Genomic DNA, 19046 nt, shown 5'->3' with positions numbered 1-19046 from the left:
GCTGATCGGTTGTATTATTCCCTGATTCTGACCCCTGATTATGATCCTTGGGGTATGAGAACTACCCGTGTTCGCGGGCTTCACAAGCCAAGGCCACTGTTGATCAAGAATCTTCAAACGAACAAAATCCAGCACAAAGGGAAATAACTCTAAATTCCTCTCAATGTATCTCCTTGACACGTGTTCCGTCATCGGTTCCAGACAAGGGCAGACAATGTGGCAATACATGAGGTGTCATCCCCCAAAGAAGAAAAAAACATACTAGAGTCATATTTATTAAAAAATGGTAGACAAAAATACAAATAAATACCGAGTATATGGGGTTTGGGGACATACACACTAGTGGTGGTCCGATTAAATGAAAAAATCGAAGATTGGTCGCAATGACTAAACGACCAAGCATTCGATCATGTTTTCTCATAATCGAACACAAACAATTCTGGAACACTTTTTGCATTAACAATATTTTTCACACGGTTGGTTTTGTCTGTTACATTTCATGAACACGACATGCTCGCTCCAAGTCACAACTGAATTTATTTTAAAGACGACAAGAAATTTATGTTCCTAACATAGTCATCCTTTAAAGATGCACAATTTGCAAAAATATCCCAAGGAACTGCATGGATTTTCTTGATTTTTTTGTGCATTAACAAAAATAACCAGGAAAATTTGATAAATGACGCTAACCAATTATTTTCGATGATTGATCGGTTATAATGAACCAATCATCAATTACAAGATTTTAACCAATTCCCAACACTAATACACACTATACTCCACTGAGCTATTTTCTTACTACTCTTAATAACCAGAAGAGGTTTAGGCCAATGGCTGCACATCAATATATTACGGAATCGATGCACACGCACCAAGCTTTTTTTCGCTCTTTATTGTTTACGGAATCGCCAAGGAGATCTGTTCCAAAGCAAAGGTAGTAATGTGTATATATTACAAATATAGCTGCAAAATCTCATATTCAATGGTCAACACAGAAGCGAAGGAATGGTGAAATGGATAAGTCTTTCACTTTTGTAACAACTACTTAAAACATTTTAAAGATCACATTTTAATGAAGTCTGTTATTTAAGTGTATGTTTAAATCCAACAGATTATTATTGTAGTGACGATAAGCATAGTATATAAAACCGATGTAGGAATATTAACTGTTTACGGTATCCTCACCTAGGCTAATCTTATTTCTTTTTGCAACAGGAACAAATTTACAAACCTGCAAAAATATTGTGAAAGTAGAATGGGCATATTCTATACTGATGTTGAATTCAGCATCTATACTAGACAAACATAGTTAGGGATATATGTAATTTTGAAATTATGAATAATGATATATTTATTCATTGACACACTGGTAAAATATCAATCATAAAAATACCAATATCCCTAACTTATTTTGTCCAGTATACATTGAAATATTACAGATTTGTATAATGAAGTACCCATGACTAGTCAAACATGTTTCTTCTAAAATACATAATGTAGTTTTGGGTGAGCTGTTACGGACATCGGGAATATGAATCGTTTGTACTTGCTCTGTCGTCCAAACATAAAGATATATTCAATCGTAACCAGCTTTGAGTACTGAGTATCTAAGTGTCATTTCATTCAACGAAATATTATTACATACATGAATGTACTTCCACTGCTGGCGACATAAATGTTGAAGAAAATAGGCATATCATTGACGTTTTCTTTAAAAAATCGAAATTACCAAATATAGAAATATAGAACCAATTTAGAAAGTTGACATCTGAATAGCTTCAAAACCTCTCGCACCTTTCACTTAGACGGCCATAGTGCAATGCAACCATCTACGGAGATGTCTTCATGTCCTTACACAAATATCATTAAATCAAGTAAAATATTATCTTTGAAAAGAACTAAACTATAAAAAATGATATTCCTCCTAATACTTCCTCAGTGTTTTTGGGTGTTGGGCCAATGCATGACATAAATGTAAAGCGATGTTCTGTCGCAAGGCCGACATTTTCTTCGTGCTGACTAGACATATTCGTGATTCATGTACACTATCACTAAAATACGGCCAAACTTGCATGATTGTCCTACGTCACGTGTATATCACGTGATAACCTTAAGCCGTCACTCCGAAGACGGTGACAATCACGAGGACAACGACGCTGGTGGAGCTGACGTAGCCTCTGTTGCCCCCTGAGCCGACCAAGCTACTCCAGAACCGGCACTGATCTGTCCTCAGACCTCCGGAGTGCTTCTTCTCTTGTAGAACAAGTTCCAGGAATTCCTTCTTACTGGACGTATACTTTGGCCAGGGACTGTTGCCATGGCCGTTTGGGTTTCTGGAATACGAAGGGAGCGTATATTACATTGACATTCAAACACCGATCACCCAAATCACCCAAATCCTGATGTATCAAAATAGCTTGACCCGAAGGTTGATGTACCTATCCACCTTGAACGCTCATATACCTTACCCGAGTGCTGATATACTTACCTGACATATACTCATGGAAACTAATAAAGGAACACATGAAAATCTTCCTTTATTCATTCCTAGAATTTTACCCACAGTGCAATACATACCTTGTGAAGTAAATTGGAAATGAATAAAAGGACAGTCAGAGCTACAGATAACTTTAGGGGTCATTGAGTTATGTACTCGCTTGTGTTCATCTCAATTGGGTATTCTAATTTTCCTTTGAGTAACCAAATAAATTGTACTCACCTCACTCAAACTCAATTCAAATTTGGGTATTTTTCCATTTTCCACTAATTTTACAAATATAAAAAAGTTTAAATGTTAGTGTTTGATATTTAGTTCATGTTCAAGGAATAGAACCTCTCAATATACCTCAGTTATTTTATTTTATCCACCGGTACGCAAGCTAAGATTTGACATTTTTGTTTGTACGCATGTGAGATCACATTTATTGGGTATTTACCAAAATCCAAGCGTAATTGTACACAATAGACTTAATAGGAATTGAGTTTTCTCATAAGCATTTGCGTAATTTACGCAGATACGCAGTGTATCTGTACCTCTGGGAACACTAAGTCTTATACTTTCATGTGTTCCCTTATTCTTTTCCATGAGTATACGTGTACCTCCCCACAACACTCAAAGGTCTGTCTACAGTGAACGCTAATATACTCATCTATAGTGAACACTGAAATACAAAAGCATTCCCCAAAAGCTGTTATACCTATCCTGAAAGTTGATCTACCTACCCTTAACGCAAATATACTTTCTCAGAACACTTGACATACGTACCTATCCAGAAAGCTAATCTACCTACCCTAAACGCAAATATACTTTCTCCTAACACTTGATATACGTACCTACCCTGAAAGCTGATATACCTACCCTGAACGCAAATATACTTTCTCAGAACACTTGACATACGTACGTACCCTGAAAGCTGATCTACCTACTATGAACGCTAATATACTTTCTCAGAACACTTGACATACGTACCTACCCTGAAAGCTGATATACCTACTATGAACGCTAATATACTTTCTCAGAACACTTGACATACGTACCTACCCTGATAGCTGATCTACCTACTATGAACGCAAATATACTTTCTCAGAACACTTGATATACGTACCTACCCTGAAAGCTGATATACCTACTATGAACGCAAATATACTTTCTCAGAACACTTGACATACGTACCTTCCCTGATAGCTGATCTACCTACCCTGAACGTAAAAATACTTTCTCCGAACACTTGATATACATACGTACCCTGAAAGCTGATCTACCTACTATGAACGCTAAGATACTTTCTCCGAACACTTGATATACGTACGTACCCTGATAGCTGATCTACCTACCCTGAACGCTAAGATACTTTCTCTGAACTCTTGATATACGTACCTACCCTGAAAGCTGATATACCTACCCTGAACGCTAATCAAGTCAAAACATTGACTACACAGCAGTCTCGTTTCCTGCTGACTGGGTTCCGTCCTATTGCGCAACTTAGTACAATAACCAGTCCAGAATTTTGAGACTGGATATATAAATATTAATTCGTATAATTTGATACATCTAAGCACGTGTATATTGCAACAATACGCTCCTTCTAATCCTTGCAAACACGTCGTGCAGCATGCTCTGTCGTACAGCCCTGACATACTGAAATCTGGAAATCGTGGAAATCTCAAAACGAGGCTTTGCCGCTAGAAAAGTTTGGCTGTCTGGTACGGACTTGATATTACATCTATCTCAATGTGCGTTACCAAAATACACTGAATAAGCGCAAAAAACACATAACAGGTGTAACCAGTGAGCCAGATGAGTTGTGAATCAGGGGCAGGGGCAGTCTGTGACGTCTTAGTTAAGGTCATGCTGCCTACACCTCGTCATAAAATATAGAAATACGATGTCATTAAAGTTTAAAATCAAAATTCATTTGTAAATACCATTTTCTTATGAAAGAAGGAATTGGAATTCAGTGTAACCATAGTTGTTTGTAGTGTCTCTTTTCACTTCCACACGAGAAAATTCGTATCGGCTGAAAAGTAGGTCATTGTCTGAATTGGGTAATGAGACTCATGTTTCGGTTTGATACTTTCTCGGAACACTGCTATACTTAAATACCCTGAATGCTGATATACTTACCCCAAAGTTTGATATACCTACCCTGACTTGGCGAAGTTGGTCCAGTATGACAGAAGTCGCTCAGAGAACCTCTTCTCCTTATCTGTGTATCCACTGGTGTCGTTCAACGGCATTCCGAACATAAACTACCGGAAACGGAAATACTCCAAGTAAGGTCAACATGGCTATCGTGCAGCGTCGTAAATTAATCCACAAACACAAAACTCATTATATCTTTTTCGTTGTATTTAAAAAGAAATTTGCCAATTTGATATTGTTTTGAATGATGTATGCTCACTGTGTGCAGTTGTTCTGTATTAGCAATATGGGTCACGTGGCCACAAATGCAAATAAACTTGTCACTTGTGACTTGTAATATAAAGCAGGCAACGGTATGAACACGGATATCTATCCCAAAGGGCTCTGTCATATTTCGTGTTTATCATCGACCAAATCATCGCATTTTCACCACTGACCAAATAATGTGGGAAATAGGTTTTCAGTCGAACCCTGCGCTTACTTTGTCTCAAATGCTTTCAATCGTAGCAGATACATCGTATTAAAGATTTGTCGAAACAAAGAATCCGAGATCACGCGATTAACTCTATTATATGTTTTAATACATCCTCCAGAAATGTGTCTGCCACCAAACTACGTTGTTACACGACGCGATTTCATAAAAATTCAAACTTACAATTTTTTTTTAATATATCTTGTTTTATACATATAACTGAATAAATATTCAGTTGCAAACAAATATATTTCTTTATTGTTGATTGCAGAATCAACAGCTTCCGAGTCACGGAATACCGACAGTTTTATCCCATGAAGATCCGGGGTAGAATTGGTCCTCTGTCAACCATGCTTGTAGTAAGAGGCGACTAACGGGATCGGCTTATCAAGCTCGCAGAACTGGTTGATGCATATAATCGTATCCCAATTGCGTAGATTGCTCCTAATGATGTCAATCATTGGATTTTCTGGTTCAGACGAGTTAATTTACAGACCGCAGTAACCGCTGGAATATTGCCGAGTGCAGCGATAAAACCCCCCTAAACAAATAAAAACAACCACTGTGTCAAGAACTCGTCAAACGCTCGCAAAATTCAAAGTTACTTCCTAAAACCCGCTCAAAAGTCGTTTTATCCACCCCACAGTTTTCTAAAACATATCAAGCGTAAATAGCAACACGCCCTACGTTAGCGTGAGTGTGAGTGAGTTTAGTTTTACGCCGCGTTTTAGCAATATCCCAGCAATATCATCTAGGGTCACCAGAAATGGGCTTCACACATTGTACCCATGTGGGGAATCGAACCCGGGTCGTTGGCTTGACGAGCGAACGCTTTAAGCATTAGGCTATCCGATAAGTAGGGGCACCTACCTGTATTTCAGCTGAATGTATGACGCCCATCCAAGCAGGCCAGACTTCGATCGAAGCACGGTGGCTGTAGTAATAGTAATACGTCTCGCCGCCAACAGCTGCGTTGTTCTCTGCTACGTATGTAGAAGGGCATGTGAAGTAGCGATCTCCCATGAGAGCGTCGATAGCGTTGCGGTTGCCGACGAGGTCGTATTCGTCGATGTTTTCAGTGTAGTATTTGAATACGCGCTCCTTTTGATCCTCGTCCAAATCCGTGTGGAAATAAGAAATGGCTTCTTTTATGTTTTGTTGTGTCTGTCCGCTTACAGGATCTTTAATGGATACAGATTTCAGGCGGTATATCATGAAATACGTCCCTTCGTTTTTGTTGGAGCCAATCAAAACCGCCTTCTTTTTGAAGCCTCGTTCTCGAAGAAGCACTTCCGGTCGTTGTGGCATGAAAGGTGATATTGTGGGTTTATGGAGGCGTCTACCGTCTGGAAGCCATTGCTTTGCTACAAGAGTTTGAAAGCTTATTTTTCGCAAGCATTTTAATATATCAACATTGTCTTTGCATCTTAATCTTTCGAAAAATTTAATTGCACCGCGTCTTGCTTGTTCCCTGTCATTGAAAACGAGAGAGTCGGCTGCGTGGGACTGTATTATGGCCCGCTGGAAGAGTCCATCGCTTAGGGGGGACAGGAGATGGTAGGTGACACTGACCGCACCTGCACTCTCTCCAACTATGGTCACCTTGTTTGGATCTCCCCCGAATGTCTTGATGTTGTCTCTGATCCACTTCAGGGCAAGCACCTGGTCCATAAAACCGAAATTACCTGGAAGAAGGAAAGAAGTTAGAAATTATCCCAATATTGTCTGCAATTATTTGAATGAATGAACGAATGAACAAATGAATGAATATGAATGAATATGAATGCATAAGAATCTATATGAATGTGTGTGAATGAATATGATTAAATCGGAATGGATATACATGTATCTATAAATAAACTTTCTTTTTTTTCAAAGCCTATCCCTAAAATCAATCTTTCTGTCATCAATTTCAATGTATACGTATTTTACTATTTTATCCTCTGTATGCATTGTATGTATGCTTTTATGTAGCGCCTTAAGCATGTATCAGTGGGTGGAAAATGGCGCGCGAAAAATATCCATTATTATTATTATTATTATTATTATTATTATTAAATAAACGAATGAATATGTGAATGAGCGAATTAATCTGTGAATGAATGAATGAAACGAAACACAAGCCCCACCCACTATATAAAGATAAGTCGGGTAGTGGGTGTGTCCTAACAACAAACATTGCCTCTTCAACCAATGAAATGACATGACCAAATCTTAGACCAGGACTCAACACATGTATTCCTGAAAATACGCGTAGGTATATTATCTTAAAACCAACGAGACGTATATAAGAGTAAAGCAAGTCCATATATGTGCATGCCAGATGCCTTTCATGAAAATAAAACTAACCCGTTAAAATGTTAAAATTAAAGGCGAATATGTACCTTGGATACGGTCATCGCCGGTACTCAGGAAGCCCAGCGCCCCCAAACGGTAGTTGAAGGAAACTACTATGACGTCTTTAAAAGCGGCCACTGTCTTGCCGTTGTAGATCCACAGGCTGCTGGTGCCGCTGTAGAAGCCGCCGCCGTAGATCCACACCTGGGGGGAACAACTCTTGATTCAGGATACTTACATACAACATAGAGTATCTGTTTTGCTTGATTGTTATTTTGCCGTACTCAGCAATGTTCCAGCTGTATGGCGGCGGTCTGTACATAATCGAGTCTGGACCAGACAATCCAGTGATCAACAACATGTCCATCGGTATACTCAACTGGGAACCGATGACATGTGTCAACCAAGTCAGCGAGCATGACCACCCGATCCCGTTAGTCGCATCTTACTTCAAGAAAGGGCTGCTGAACGTAGCTGAAGACCAATTCTAATCCGGATCTTCACGGATCACAACAGTGAGTGAGTGAGTGAGATGGGTTTAGCGCCGCTTTGCACGGCGTGTCAGTTTACCTATTATGTCAGGATATTCAGTTACGACCGTAAAGCCCTTTAATGAATCGTATAGTTGGGCTACGTGTGGTCAGGTCGTCTAACACGCTGCAACTCACAGGAAAGAGTCGCGTCCCTTTGCTCGGCCCCAAACCTGTATTTTTGCTAGGTTTGATAGCACTATACTCAAGCTCGTGGGATCCATCAAAGTGCAAAATGTCTGAGACCTGCAACACTTTGAGATTTCCTTCTCCGATGAGTGTGGTTTTACGCCGATTTTAGTAATATCGCAGCGGGGGACACCAGAAATGGGCTTCACACGTTGTACCCATGTGGGGAATCGACCCGGGTCTTCGGCGTGACGAGCGGACGCTTTAACCATTAGTCTACCCCACCGCCCCCCGAGGAGCTGTGATACGAATTCAATGTTGTTCAAAGCCTCGTTAAACCCAGCGCACTCAATAACTCTGGAGATGCCAGAACACACCTGGGCTGCGAAACACCAGTCAGCGGATCCTGACAGAACCTTAAAGGGAGGCAACGATGGTCTGCTAATTGTTGCGTCTCGGTCGCCTTGGTAGGCAGTGCCCGTGAATCGTGCAACTTTGTGAAGCAAGGGGCTCAATGTATTAGTGCCAAGAGTGTTTGCCTGGCACTGTTTTAAACTATTCCAAGTTGCTTCTCTGAAGAGAGGGCCAAAGGTTGTCTTTTAAAAATACATTCTGTTCGCGGCATCCGTGACTGACGAGCATGCGTTGTACGTGTGTGTTTGCGTACGTGCGTGTATAACTTGAGAAAAATACAACCTTTTCAGAATGTAAAAAAACGGTAAAACACAAGCTCCGCCAAAATTGTGATTATGAATATTATATCCCCTATGATCGTAGTAAACTATTTGACCACCAATGGTTGTCGTAAGAGACAACGAAATGGATCATGATGAATGGCTTTGTAGATGATGGTTTTCGTATAAGAATCTCGTGGTTAGATACTGATGACGTCAATCATTGGATATTCTGATTCGGACCGGAATTTTTCCAGTCTATATCAACAACTCACCATAACGGTCTTGCTCTGCCCTGAGGTCTTCTGCGGCACCCACACATTAAGGAAGAGGCAGTCCTCGCTCATCACTCCGCCAGGGGGGTTCCACATCGTCGCGCCGCTGAAGTTGTCGAAAACTCTGTCGATGGCTTGGGGACAGGAGGCACCGTACGTCTTGGCGTGGTACACCTCCTCTAAGAACAGAATCACAGAGGTCATCACATGAAGGCAAACAACCCACCGTTGACTCAAGCTTCAGGTGTATCGACGATTTGATTTAGTTTCTGGTAACAATATGTCTGAAGTGATCATATTTACTTTTAGTTCCAGTGATCTATGTTTCATTTTCATTGTCAATATAATGACACACACTTTTACCCTTCGTAATTTCTCTTAAATAATTCTAAACAATTCTAAGTCGGGTCTAGATCCAAGCAGCAACACAGACGCGCATGCACGTCGTCTTATAAGACACATAATCTAGAAAACTAAAGTAAACCAATTTGATCTTCCAACCAGCGGGGGCGGTGGGGTGGCCTAGTGGTTAAAGCGTTGGCTCGTCACGCCGAAGACCCGGGTTCGAATCCCCACATAGGTACAATGAGTGAAGCCCATTTCTGGTGTCCACCGCCGTGATGTTGCTGGAATGTTGCTAAAAGCGGCTTAAAACCAAACTCAGTCAGTCAGTCAGTCCAACCAGCAGGTGGTGGTATGTGTTGCGTGCGAGCGAATTAAGTTTAACGCCATTTTGTACAGTGAGTGAGTGAGTGAGTGGGTTTGATTTTACGCCTCTTTTAGCAATATTCCAGCAATATCACGGCGGGGATTCCAGAAATGGGCTTCACACATTGTACCCATGTGGGGAATCGAACCCGGGTCTTTGGCATGACGAGCGGGCATTTTGGACAGTATTTCAGTTATAACACTGCGTGTCCGCTTTGGACAGTATTTCAGTTATATCACGGTGCCCGCTTTGGACAGTATTCCGGTTGTAGCATGGCGTTTCAGTTAAAGAAATCGGGCCATGGGCATTTAACAAATTTCGTCAAAAACAGAGAAAGGAACGTGTCATGCCAGGGGATCCGAACAAGAAAATCAGCAAATCCTGATACACCTAAGAGACGCAACTCTTCGCCACACGTGCGTTCCTGTGACTTCCAGGAACATCAAACAATCGTTCGGTATCCGGTACAAAGTTTACCGATTACCATAATGTATTGTACCCAGCGGGGCTATTGGAAAGGTCAAAATTATACAAGGTCGGACAGGAAACAAACCTTTCACACCAACCCCATGCTGGTCTCAGTCACTAACTGCACTAGTTGTAGGTCACGTGACATACACAGTTGCCTACAATTCAACACTACACTACACAAGCCGCTAAGCATTTATAGTGAGTGAGTGAGTTTGGTTTTACGCCGCTTTTAGCAATATTCCAGCAATATCACGGCGGGGCACACCAGAAATGGGCTTCACACATAGTACCCATGTGGGGAATCGAACCCGGGCCATCGGCGTGACGAGCGAACGCTTTAACCTCTAGGCTACCGCACCGCCCCTAAGCTGTTATAGTGAAGCTGTAAGAACAGTTTTAGTAAATGTTCCGCAAGGTTCGGCCTTGGAAGTAGTTTGTTAAACAGACCCTGTAACAAATATAACTATAATGCGGTCCATGCAAGTCCAGATTACTTGGCTTAGCACAGTTTCAGGAAATGAGGTTTCTGAAAATGAAGGAAGTCTCTGGGCATATATTATCATTATGATTTAGGAACTGTTGTATTTTGTTTCTGAAATATGTTCATTTCAGAGACAGGATGTTCGTCTACCATGGGACCAATATTGTTGATTAGTTGTATCAGAGATTAAAGCAATATATCTTCTATTTGCTGATGAAAGATCTCTGTATGTGATCACAGAATAGACAGTAAATACTAATTTCAAGAATGACATAATTCCAGAATTTTCTGCTGTGTTGCAAAATAAAACTGATTTTTAATTTAGTGTCCGAGATAGAGGAGTTAAGTGCCACAATTCTTATGTTGATTTATGTTAGGATTCCTATTTAAATCTGTTGTTCTTATGAATAACCTTGTGGACTGATTTAACTATTTCATGTTGTTTGATTCTCTGAATGAAGATATAAAGTATATATCTCGGTGCCATTACAGATGTGCTTCATGACATGACACTTGACAGCTGGGCAACATTCATGAGTATCGTGGCTAGAAAGGTCAGCTCATGGAACCTAAGGTGTATATTGTATTTGTGGAAATATGTCAAGGATCATGGTAAAAACCTGTTTGAATTGTCACATGTATATAACCTATTGGCATTGCCATTGACAAGTAATACAATGGAATGCAAATCGTTGTTATATCCGTTATACGTTATGTTCTCAATTTTTGTTGTTTAACGCCGCACTCATCAACATTCCTGCTATATGGTGGCGGTATGTAAATCGAATCTGGATCAGACCATCCAGTGATCAACAGCATGAACATCGTGAGTGAGTGAGTGAGTGTGAGTGAGTGAGTGTGTGTGTGTGTGTGTGAGTGAGTGAGTTGTGAGTGAGTGAGTGAGTGAGTGAGTGAGTGTGTGTGTGTGTGTGTGTGTGAGAGAGAGAGAGAGAGAGAGAGAGAGAGAGAGAGAGAGAGAGAGAGAGAGAGAGAGAGAGAGAGTCGTTAAAGCGCGTTCGCTCGTCACGCCTAAGGCGCGGGTTCGATTTCCCACACGGGTACAATGTGTGAATCCCATTTCTGGTGTGCCCCGCTATGATAGTGCTGGAATATTACTAAAACTCACTCACTCACTCACTCACTCACTCACTCACTCACTTACTCACAAATTGATGTAAACTTTCCTAAATTTCCACTATTTACAAGCAGAAAATTGAAAAGAAAGCACGTAAAATTTTAAATGACAGCACTCATGTCCTATTTCCTGAATTTCTACTTCTTCCTTCTGGCCGACGACTGCGCACGCCGATATTCAGAACAAACAGGGCTCGAAATTCCTTCATCCCAGCAAGCATCAGTGTCACTCACTCACTTACTCACTCACTCACTCACTCACTCACTCACTCACTCTCACACTCACTCACTCTCACTCACTCACTCACTCACTCACTCACTCACTCACTCACCTGGGTTTGGCGTGCGAGGCTTGGGGTTCGCCAGTCGCAAGTCCCCGGTCGGCGGCTCGGCGAAGGGAATGCCCAGATACTCGGCGACATATTCGCCATTTGTCGACGTCACGTAGTTACCCCGGTACTTGCCCTGTTTCAGTCCGACCAAGGGACCATCATCAGATCCTGGAATGAATTTACAATAAAAATAATGATGATGATACAAATATTTATATAAATGATGATGATGATGATGATGATGTCTTGGAAATTTGTAACTTCTCAAACAAGATTATTACCTGACTCTGAGATGGGACTCAACCCAACAAAAGTACAAGAATCTATAATTTACTGAGAAAGTTAGCCTTGCTCTTAAGCACAGGGGTGTGTCACGCTTAGAAACAGCGTTAGAAAGACATATAGGTATATAGACCCTACCCTAGTACTATATAAAAGGAAAGGGAACCACCCCCTCCTCAATCAAAGTTAGATTTCACCACGTAAACTATTTTGAAAGGCCCGTCGAGGCCTACGGATCGAAAGCGAGATGATTTCCCTACAAAATGAGCTATAAATGGTCACAATCGGATCATTATTTCAAAAGTTATATGAATGTCAAGGCCATCTATGGCCGACAAGTGAGTATGATTGCCGATGGTTTTGGAGAAAATGCCTGCTTACTGTCGAGGAAATGATTTGTAGATGTTGCAATAAGTTTTTAGACCCGTGGAATGCCGCAGCCGATTGAATCTAGCCCTACATAGGTGTTGTCAACGTGGCTGGAATTAATAAACGAATTTAAAAGGTGAGCTTTCGCTGTCTTGGGTGATCCATGATTTTGGCTTGGAATTGCGGAGGTAGCTATTTTCGGTGAGTCATGGCGTATAACTTTTGAAATAATGATCCGATTGTGACCATTTATAGCTCATTTTGTAGGGAAATCATCTCGCTTTCGATCCGTAGGCCTTAAAAATAGTTTACGTGGTGAAATCTAACTTTGATTGAGGAGGGGGTGGTTCCGTCGTTACATCCCTTTCCTATTATATAGTACTAGGGTAGGGTCTATATACCTATATGTCTTTCTAACGCTGTTTCTAAGCGTGACACGCCCGTGTGGCTCAAAGGTTGTACTAACGTTGCTAAGCCCATGCATACATAGTAATGCTATCCTTTAATGAGGCAAGACTAGATAAGCGGACAGGGCCCCAGCCTGTTATTCATATTTTTGGAAATTACCATTTAAACTATTAATTATTACCTTAGAGACTTGTGCAAGTGTATGATAAAGTGTAATCCTAAATATAACATGTGTTACATTTGACCACTTTATAGATGACATGTGTGTTGTTCATGGATTGTTGTTTGTTTTTCTGGCTGTTGTTGAACACTCAACGATGTTCTAGCTACATCGTGACATTCTGTAATTAAACTGGACCAGACATACCAGCGGTTGATATTGTGAGCCACGCAAAGGTGATTGACTTCCCCTTGCATGTGTTTGTGACATGTGTCATCAGAGGGGTAGGATCTATTCTGAATCGCACGATGGCCTCTCGTTTGGCGATCAATTCTCATGATTGTTTTGTGGCTTGCATTTAAAGGCCGGCATACTTCTGCTTGAATGAGTGAATGAGTGAGTGTGGAATTTAGTTTTACGCCGCTTTTTGCAATATTCCAGCAATATCACGGCGAGGGACACCAGAAATGTTCTTCCCACATTGTACCCATGTGGGGAATCGAACCCGGGGAATCGACCACGAACGCTTTAACCACTAGGCTACCTAACCGTCCCGAGCGTTGTCCCAACGGGCTTGGAACCCACATTCACAGAGTCAGCTAATCGCCAGCGATGGCCTGATTTTGTGTGCTGGCGATTAGCTGCCTGACTTCCAGAGTGTGTGTTCTAATCCCGGATGGGACTCAACCCAACAAAAGTACTAAAATATGCTACATATTACCACAGTCGAAATGGCATTATGTATTCTTAACTTACCATGTACATCGGAAATGACGCTGACGCTGAGCCATGCGACGATGACGACGGTGACCTGGAGAGCAAAAATGCCATAGATGGTTTCGAGAAGTCCCTGAACCATGTCATGTTATTTTCCTATCCGCCTAGTCCCCAATGTAACGCTAAAGCTTTAAATGAAGCAAGTTTAGATCATCTCCACAGGTCTGAATCTCCAGTCAGAGTAGGGCTCCTTTTCAATTTTAATAAAACTGTTTGTTTCCGTGGAAATATACACAAAGAATTTAGTGAAGCACCTTCTAACCCTGGAGCATACATATCTTACGATTGAATGATCATCCCGATTCTAACCCTTTGGATCATACATTTTGATATCTGGGACATGATTGGTCGTCGTAGGGAGTGCAACAAAGGGATCATCTTTATTTAGGGCTTTACAGAAGGGCTTGGCCCAATTGGAATGTGGCTGCTTTACTAAACGAGGAATGGCGTAGACTGCCCCTTTAGGAGTCAGGAGGCTGACAGGGGTATGAGGAGGAGAGTGCTGTCATAAAGTCACGTGGAGGCAACAAAATTTAACATTTCGGGGCCATACTTATACAGACATGGTTTTGTATGAAAATCCGTTGTTTTTTAGATGAGCAATTATCATCATAAAGTCAACATGGATTGCAATCATTTCGTCGTTTTTGTTGTGAGAATCATACGGGTCAGACAAACTCACGTTTTTCCATCGTGGTCACCACGAGAAGTGTTATGTACGTGTTGAAAACCTATCACTGCCAAAATACAGGGGGTGTAATACATTTTCCGATCCAGTGTACACACCGCTATCTAAATTGCATAAATCACCCCGCCTCAACTCCGTTTGTCTGTCTCGGTGTCCCTTAAATACACTATTTTCCCTTCCGCCCGTCCTTTCTGCAATGCAAATGCCCTATATGAAGCAAGTCTAGATTGCCCTCTGAATCTCCCATCTCACTTGGGCTCCTTTTCAGTTAAAATGAGTCAACTGTTCCCATCAAGAATATATATTTCCAGGGACTACGCGTAGTCTACAGCTCGTCCACCACAGTTACATTTGAGTTACGTCCCTTGTTTGTTTCAGGATCCGTAGGTCTTGGCTTCGAACCCAAATTACCGCCCATTAACGACATGCCAATAGGGGTATCCACCTACAACATTCATTGGACACGGAAATCGGATTCTCATATTTTATCAATGTAGGGAGTCAAACTAGATGATAATATATTATATAATATTATTAAAAAAAGAAACGCATAACCCAGAAATCTGTTGCGAAAATGTTGTATTTTCTAACATGTATAACTCTTCCACAAACAGACTTTAGTACGTGAATTTTTACATCACGTTAGAAGAAGGAAATGTCTATACAACCAAGTGGATAATTTTAGATAACGGAGACGTTGAGCGCGATGGCGACTTCGTACCACGGTCCCGACGTCGGGTCTCCTGGCTTTTTAGTCCAATCTCTCTCAACCTGTTCCGTACCGTTTGACCGGATATCCTCCGAAGTCCAGGCACCCGTGGCAGTACGATCACGCAAATGTAGTACCCGGATGTACCGATCTTGATCTGCAGTGGTTACTCGAGTTCTGCCTGTACGGGGAGGGTCATTTGTTATACCTGTTTGGTTGTAACGAGCTGCAAACCGTGTTATCGTGCTCAGACTAACATTCAGACGCCTGGCAACAGAAGATTGGTAATCTCCAGCGTGCATTCTTTCAATGGCGATGTTCCGTGTCGCAGCATCAAGACGTGGCGTAGTTATTTGACCTTGAAACTCCTTCAAAATGAATGCCAATTTCCGAAAGTAATCAGGATTTGTATAACCAGACAGTGCATGCTCTTTGCTGCACAATTTCAACTGGAAGGTGATTTCTGTTGCTTTGTGGCGATGCCGTTTTAATCCTTGTAAAAAATCTCATCAAAATCATTTTCAGGTCCAGTCGATTCTTTACTTGTACAATTGTGTAAAATCATGTTATGAACACTTTTGTTAGATATATTGACGATTGTTTGAACATAATAGGAAATCAACAGATGTTTAAAAATACCAAGTGTCTATGCCTTTCTTTTGTGGGATAGTATATATATTAAAGAATATTTCTTATTTTTTGTTCCTGACAATATTCACTTTCCAAGACACTTGGGTGGGATTAGACTAACATTTAGTTTAAAAAATAAAAATTAAAAATAACCTTAATTTAAAAATATAGATACACTAAATACAAAAGGCAAGCTTGACATGAAAATCACTCTAGACATGAGTTGGATTCGTTTTGTAATTTATTCTGAAGCGTCTTGGTGGGGTTGTAAGCACTGTCTAACTAAATTACTCACTATCTTTTGGGCCAATTAATTACTTTGGTTGTTATCAATATTCATTTAGAATTAGATGCTTGGGATGAATATCTGGGACTTTGTACTGCTGACTGTGACTTGAGATATTACACTTTGTCTCCTGACCCGTACATTGATATATGGTACCCACTTCATAAATTAGAGTCCTACGTAAGTTTACATTGCCTCAACTGTAGTGAGATTTTAAGGGTTGTTGTGGGAGCAATTTTGAACTGTTTTGTAGATAATTATCTTTTTAACTATACTTCCTTTCAAAAGTTTAGACTCACTAGTTTAAATATGACCAGTTGCTTCAGGCAACTGTTCTGAACTAAAGTTTGCAAAATATTCCATATTGTTTAAAGGTGTTTACACATGACCTGATGTCTTGTAAAACAAATTCGTAACGTTGAAAAGATTATTGTCATGAGTTCAATAAATGATAAAAATCAGTAAAACTTGGCGATTCTTAACAAAACTTTACACCAAAACGCAGTTGTTCACATGCACGATATTTGTATATGCTATTCAGCAATTTGATGCATGATCCTCGTTCAATTCATTTGCATGAGGTTTGCAGTTGGTTCCCCCAAGTTTGTGGAGAAATGTATCTTCGATGTAACCTCCACCCCCACCCCCACACACATACACATACAGAACATAACATATAGTGAGTGATTTTAAGTAGGTCTAAACTTTTGAAAGGCTGTATATTTGAAAAAATAACTTTATTTCTTGGACTGATGTCAGACATCGTCAAAGGTTTGCTTCCAGATTTCCACAGTTCTCTGTCAGACCTTATTGTAATACAAGTACAATAACAAGGTAAAAGGGTAAATCAAGACAGGAAGATCTCAGTTCCTTTAACCAACTTATGGGGGCACAATGTGTGATGCCCATTTCTGGTGTCCCCCGCCGTGATATTGCTGGAATATTGCTAAAAGCGGCGTAAAACTAAATTCAGTCAGTTCAGACCTTATTAAGACAACATATGACTCGGTGCCGCTACAATGGTACATGTCTGCAATGCCGTTGCTAAATTTCTAGTTCCAGGATTTAAAGATATACTGGTTCAGTGAAATCTTAAAAAATATAGCTTTGAAAATGAAACATCTTTGTTCTGGTCGACTTCGTTTAAAATGCAATTTAACCTCACATATTTAAAAGAAATTTCATATATTGGCCATAATATTGGTGTGTTAAAACTGGTACGTGTATGCACTGAACCTGTATTGTCCTCGTTATATCGCGGAACCAAGGTTAGTGTCGTGTACTATTGCCTGACCAGGGGTAAGTTTGGAATCTGGACATGATCTGGTGAACCTTATCGTGGGGAAATCGGTACCGGTTCCAGTGTTCGCACGTGCAAGCAAGACCTTCAGCCCATATATCAAGTAGGCAGCCACGGTGAACGAGAACCCTTCAGCCTGTACCTCCACTGATTAGCTGGGGAATGTAGTGGCTCCCCCAAACATGCGACCCCTCCCCTGCCTTCCCAACCCCCCTCAGGATGCATGTGGATGACATTAACTCAGCATGCCGGTGTACCCCCGGCACGTTATAAAAAGATGAGCTGGAGGCGGGATCAAACACAGGGGTCAAGAGTATATTCTACTCCATGAAATACTAATATGCAACTAAAATAACATGTTTATGAAACCATATGTCCAGATTTTTTGTATTGTTGGACACAAGTTGTGAGAGAAAGCTAAACACCACATTATATCCGATTTATATATAATTATATCCGTCAGCTTATAATGAAGGAATGATAGGACCTAGAGAGAAGTAAATGTATTTTGTTTACAAAGTTTGTTTTCTGGAAATGAAATTATCATTGCTGCATGCCCTTGCTTCTATTTTTGTCTTCTCTGACAATTTACGGTTTATTCCAAAGTTCTGAGGCGGGAGGAATTGGCTCTATTTCGTACAACAATATATCCAGTACATTAACAGTTGACAGATGTAATTCGCACGATACATCACGACAGTTTAGATCGATCTAAGTTTGTACAGATTGCACATCTACGTTCACGCGAACCTAGAACAATAGTAAAAATAGCATGTTTGGTCTGGATTTGGAGCAAACTGACGTTAGAGAAGAAAACTGATTCATTTTGTAAAAAACACGGATGTTATAGATCTTAAACGTTATTAAGTTACAAATAATTCTATCATTCTTATGCATGCTTGCACATTCAGTGCGGCGATATATGTATGCTGTACTCACGTGGGGTAGAAGGGCCATACCTCCACACTTTGCCAGGATGTTCTCTCTCGGAGTGCACTTTGACATCTCCCTCGATTCCCATTTCCATCATATAGGTCAAAGGTCAACACAGGGTACATCACCATAATGTCATGCCGAATGCAGGCTACATTCAGAACTGATCGGTAGATCCCGTGGTATTGCGGTATTTGGTTACACTACCGACGTGTCGGAAAATACCGATGTGTTCCAACTGTGAAATATGCAAGCTATCTGCATTTTACTGTGCGAGTGTTCAACGGTTACATCCGCTGGGACTGACGTGCAGATTGT

At 40.8% G+C, this 19046-nt stretch overlaps 1 protein-coding gene across 1 annotated transcript; it reads right to left on the bottom strand.

Moving 5' to 3' along the window:
- Positions 1 to 259: 259 nt before the first annotated feature.
- On the bottom strand, positions 260 to 18834 carry LOC124276635 (cholinesterase 1-like). Its single transcript, XM_046712299.1, has 8 exons — positions 18735 to 18834; positions 14162 to 14216; positions 12187 to 12354; positions 9060 to 9238; positions 7499 to 7655; positions 5985 to 6799; positions 4646 to 4749; positions 260 to 2333 (listed from the first exon to the last, which is right to left on the bottom strand). Exons 1-8 carry the CDS (start codon positions 18798 to 18800, stop codon positions 2111 to 2113), a joined length of 1767 nt encoding a protein of 588 aa, XP_046568255.1. The 5' UTR covers positions 18801 to 18834; the 3' UTR covers positions 260 to 2110.
- Between the last annotated feature and the right edge of the window lie 212 nt (positions 18835 to 19046).

This window comes from Haliotis rubra, unplaced genomic scaffold (genome assembly GCF_003918875.1).
Source record: "Haliotis rubra isolate DU_JTF1 unplaced genomic scaffold, ASM391887v1 Scf210, whole genome shotgun sequence".
In the NCBI taxonomy this organism is placed as follows: Eukaryota; Metazoa; Mollusca; class Gastropoda; order Lepetellida; family Haliotidae; genus Haliotis; species Haliotis rubra.
This window is presented reverse-complemented; position numbering and strand designations above follow the sequence as displayed.

Coding starts and splice junctions, on each gene's coding strand:
- LOC124276635 (XM_046712299.1), bottom strand. CDS start 18,800: ATGTCAAAGTGCACTCCGAGAGAGAACATCCTGGCAAAGTGTGGAGGT. Junction 12,355..14,161: donor CGTCATTTCCGATGTACATG/GTAAGTTAAGAA, acceptor AATTCATTCCAG/GATCTGATGATGGTCCCTTG. Junction 6,800..7,498: donor CGGCGATGACCGTATCCAAG/GTACATATTCGC, acceptor TCCTTCTTCCAG/GTAATTTCGGTTTTATGGAC.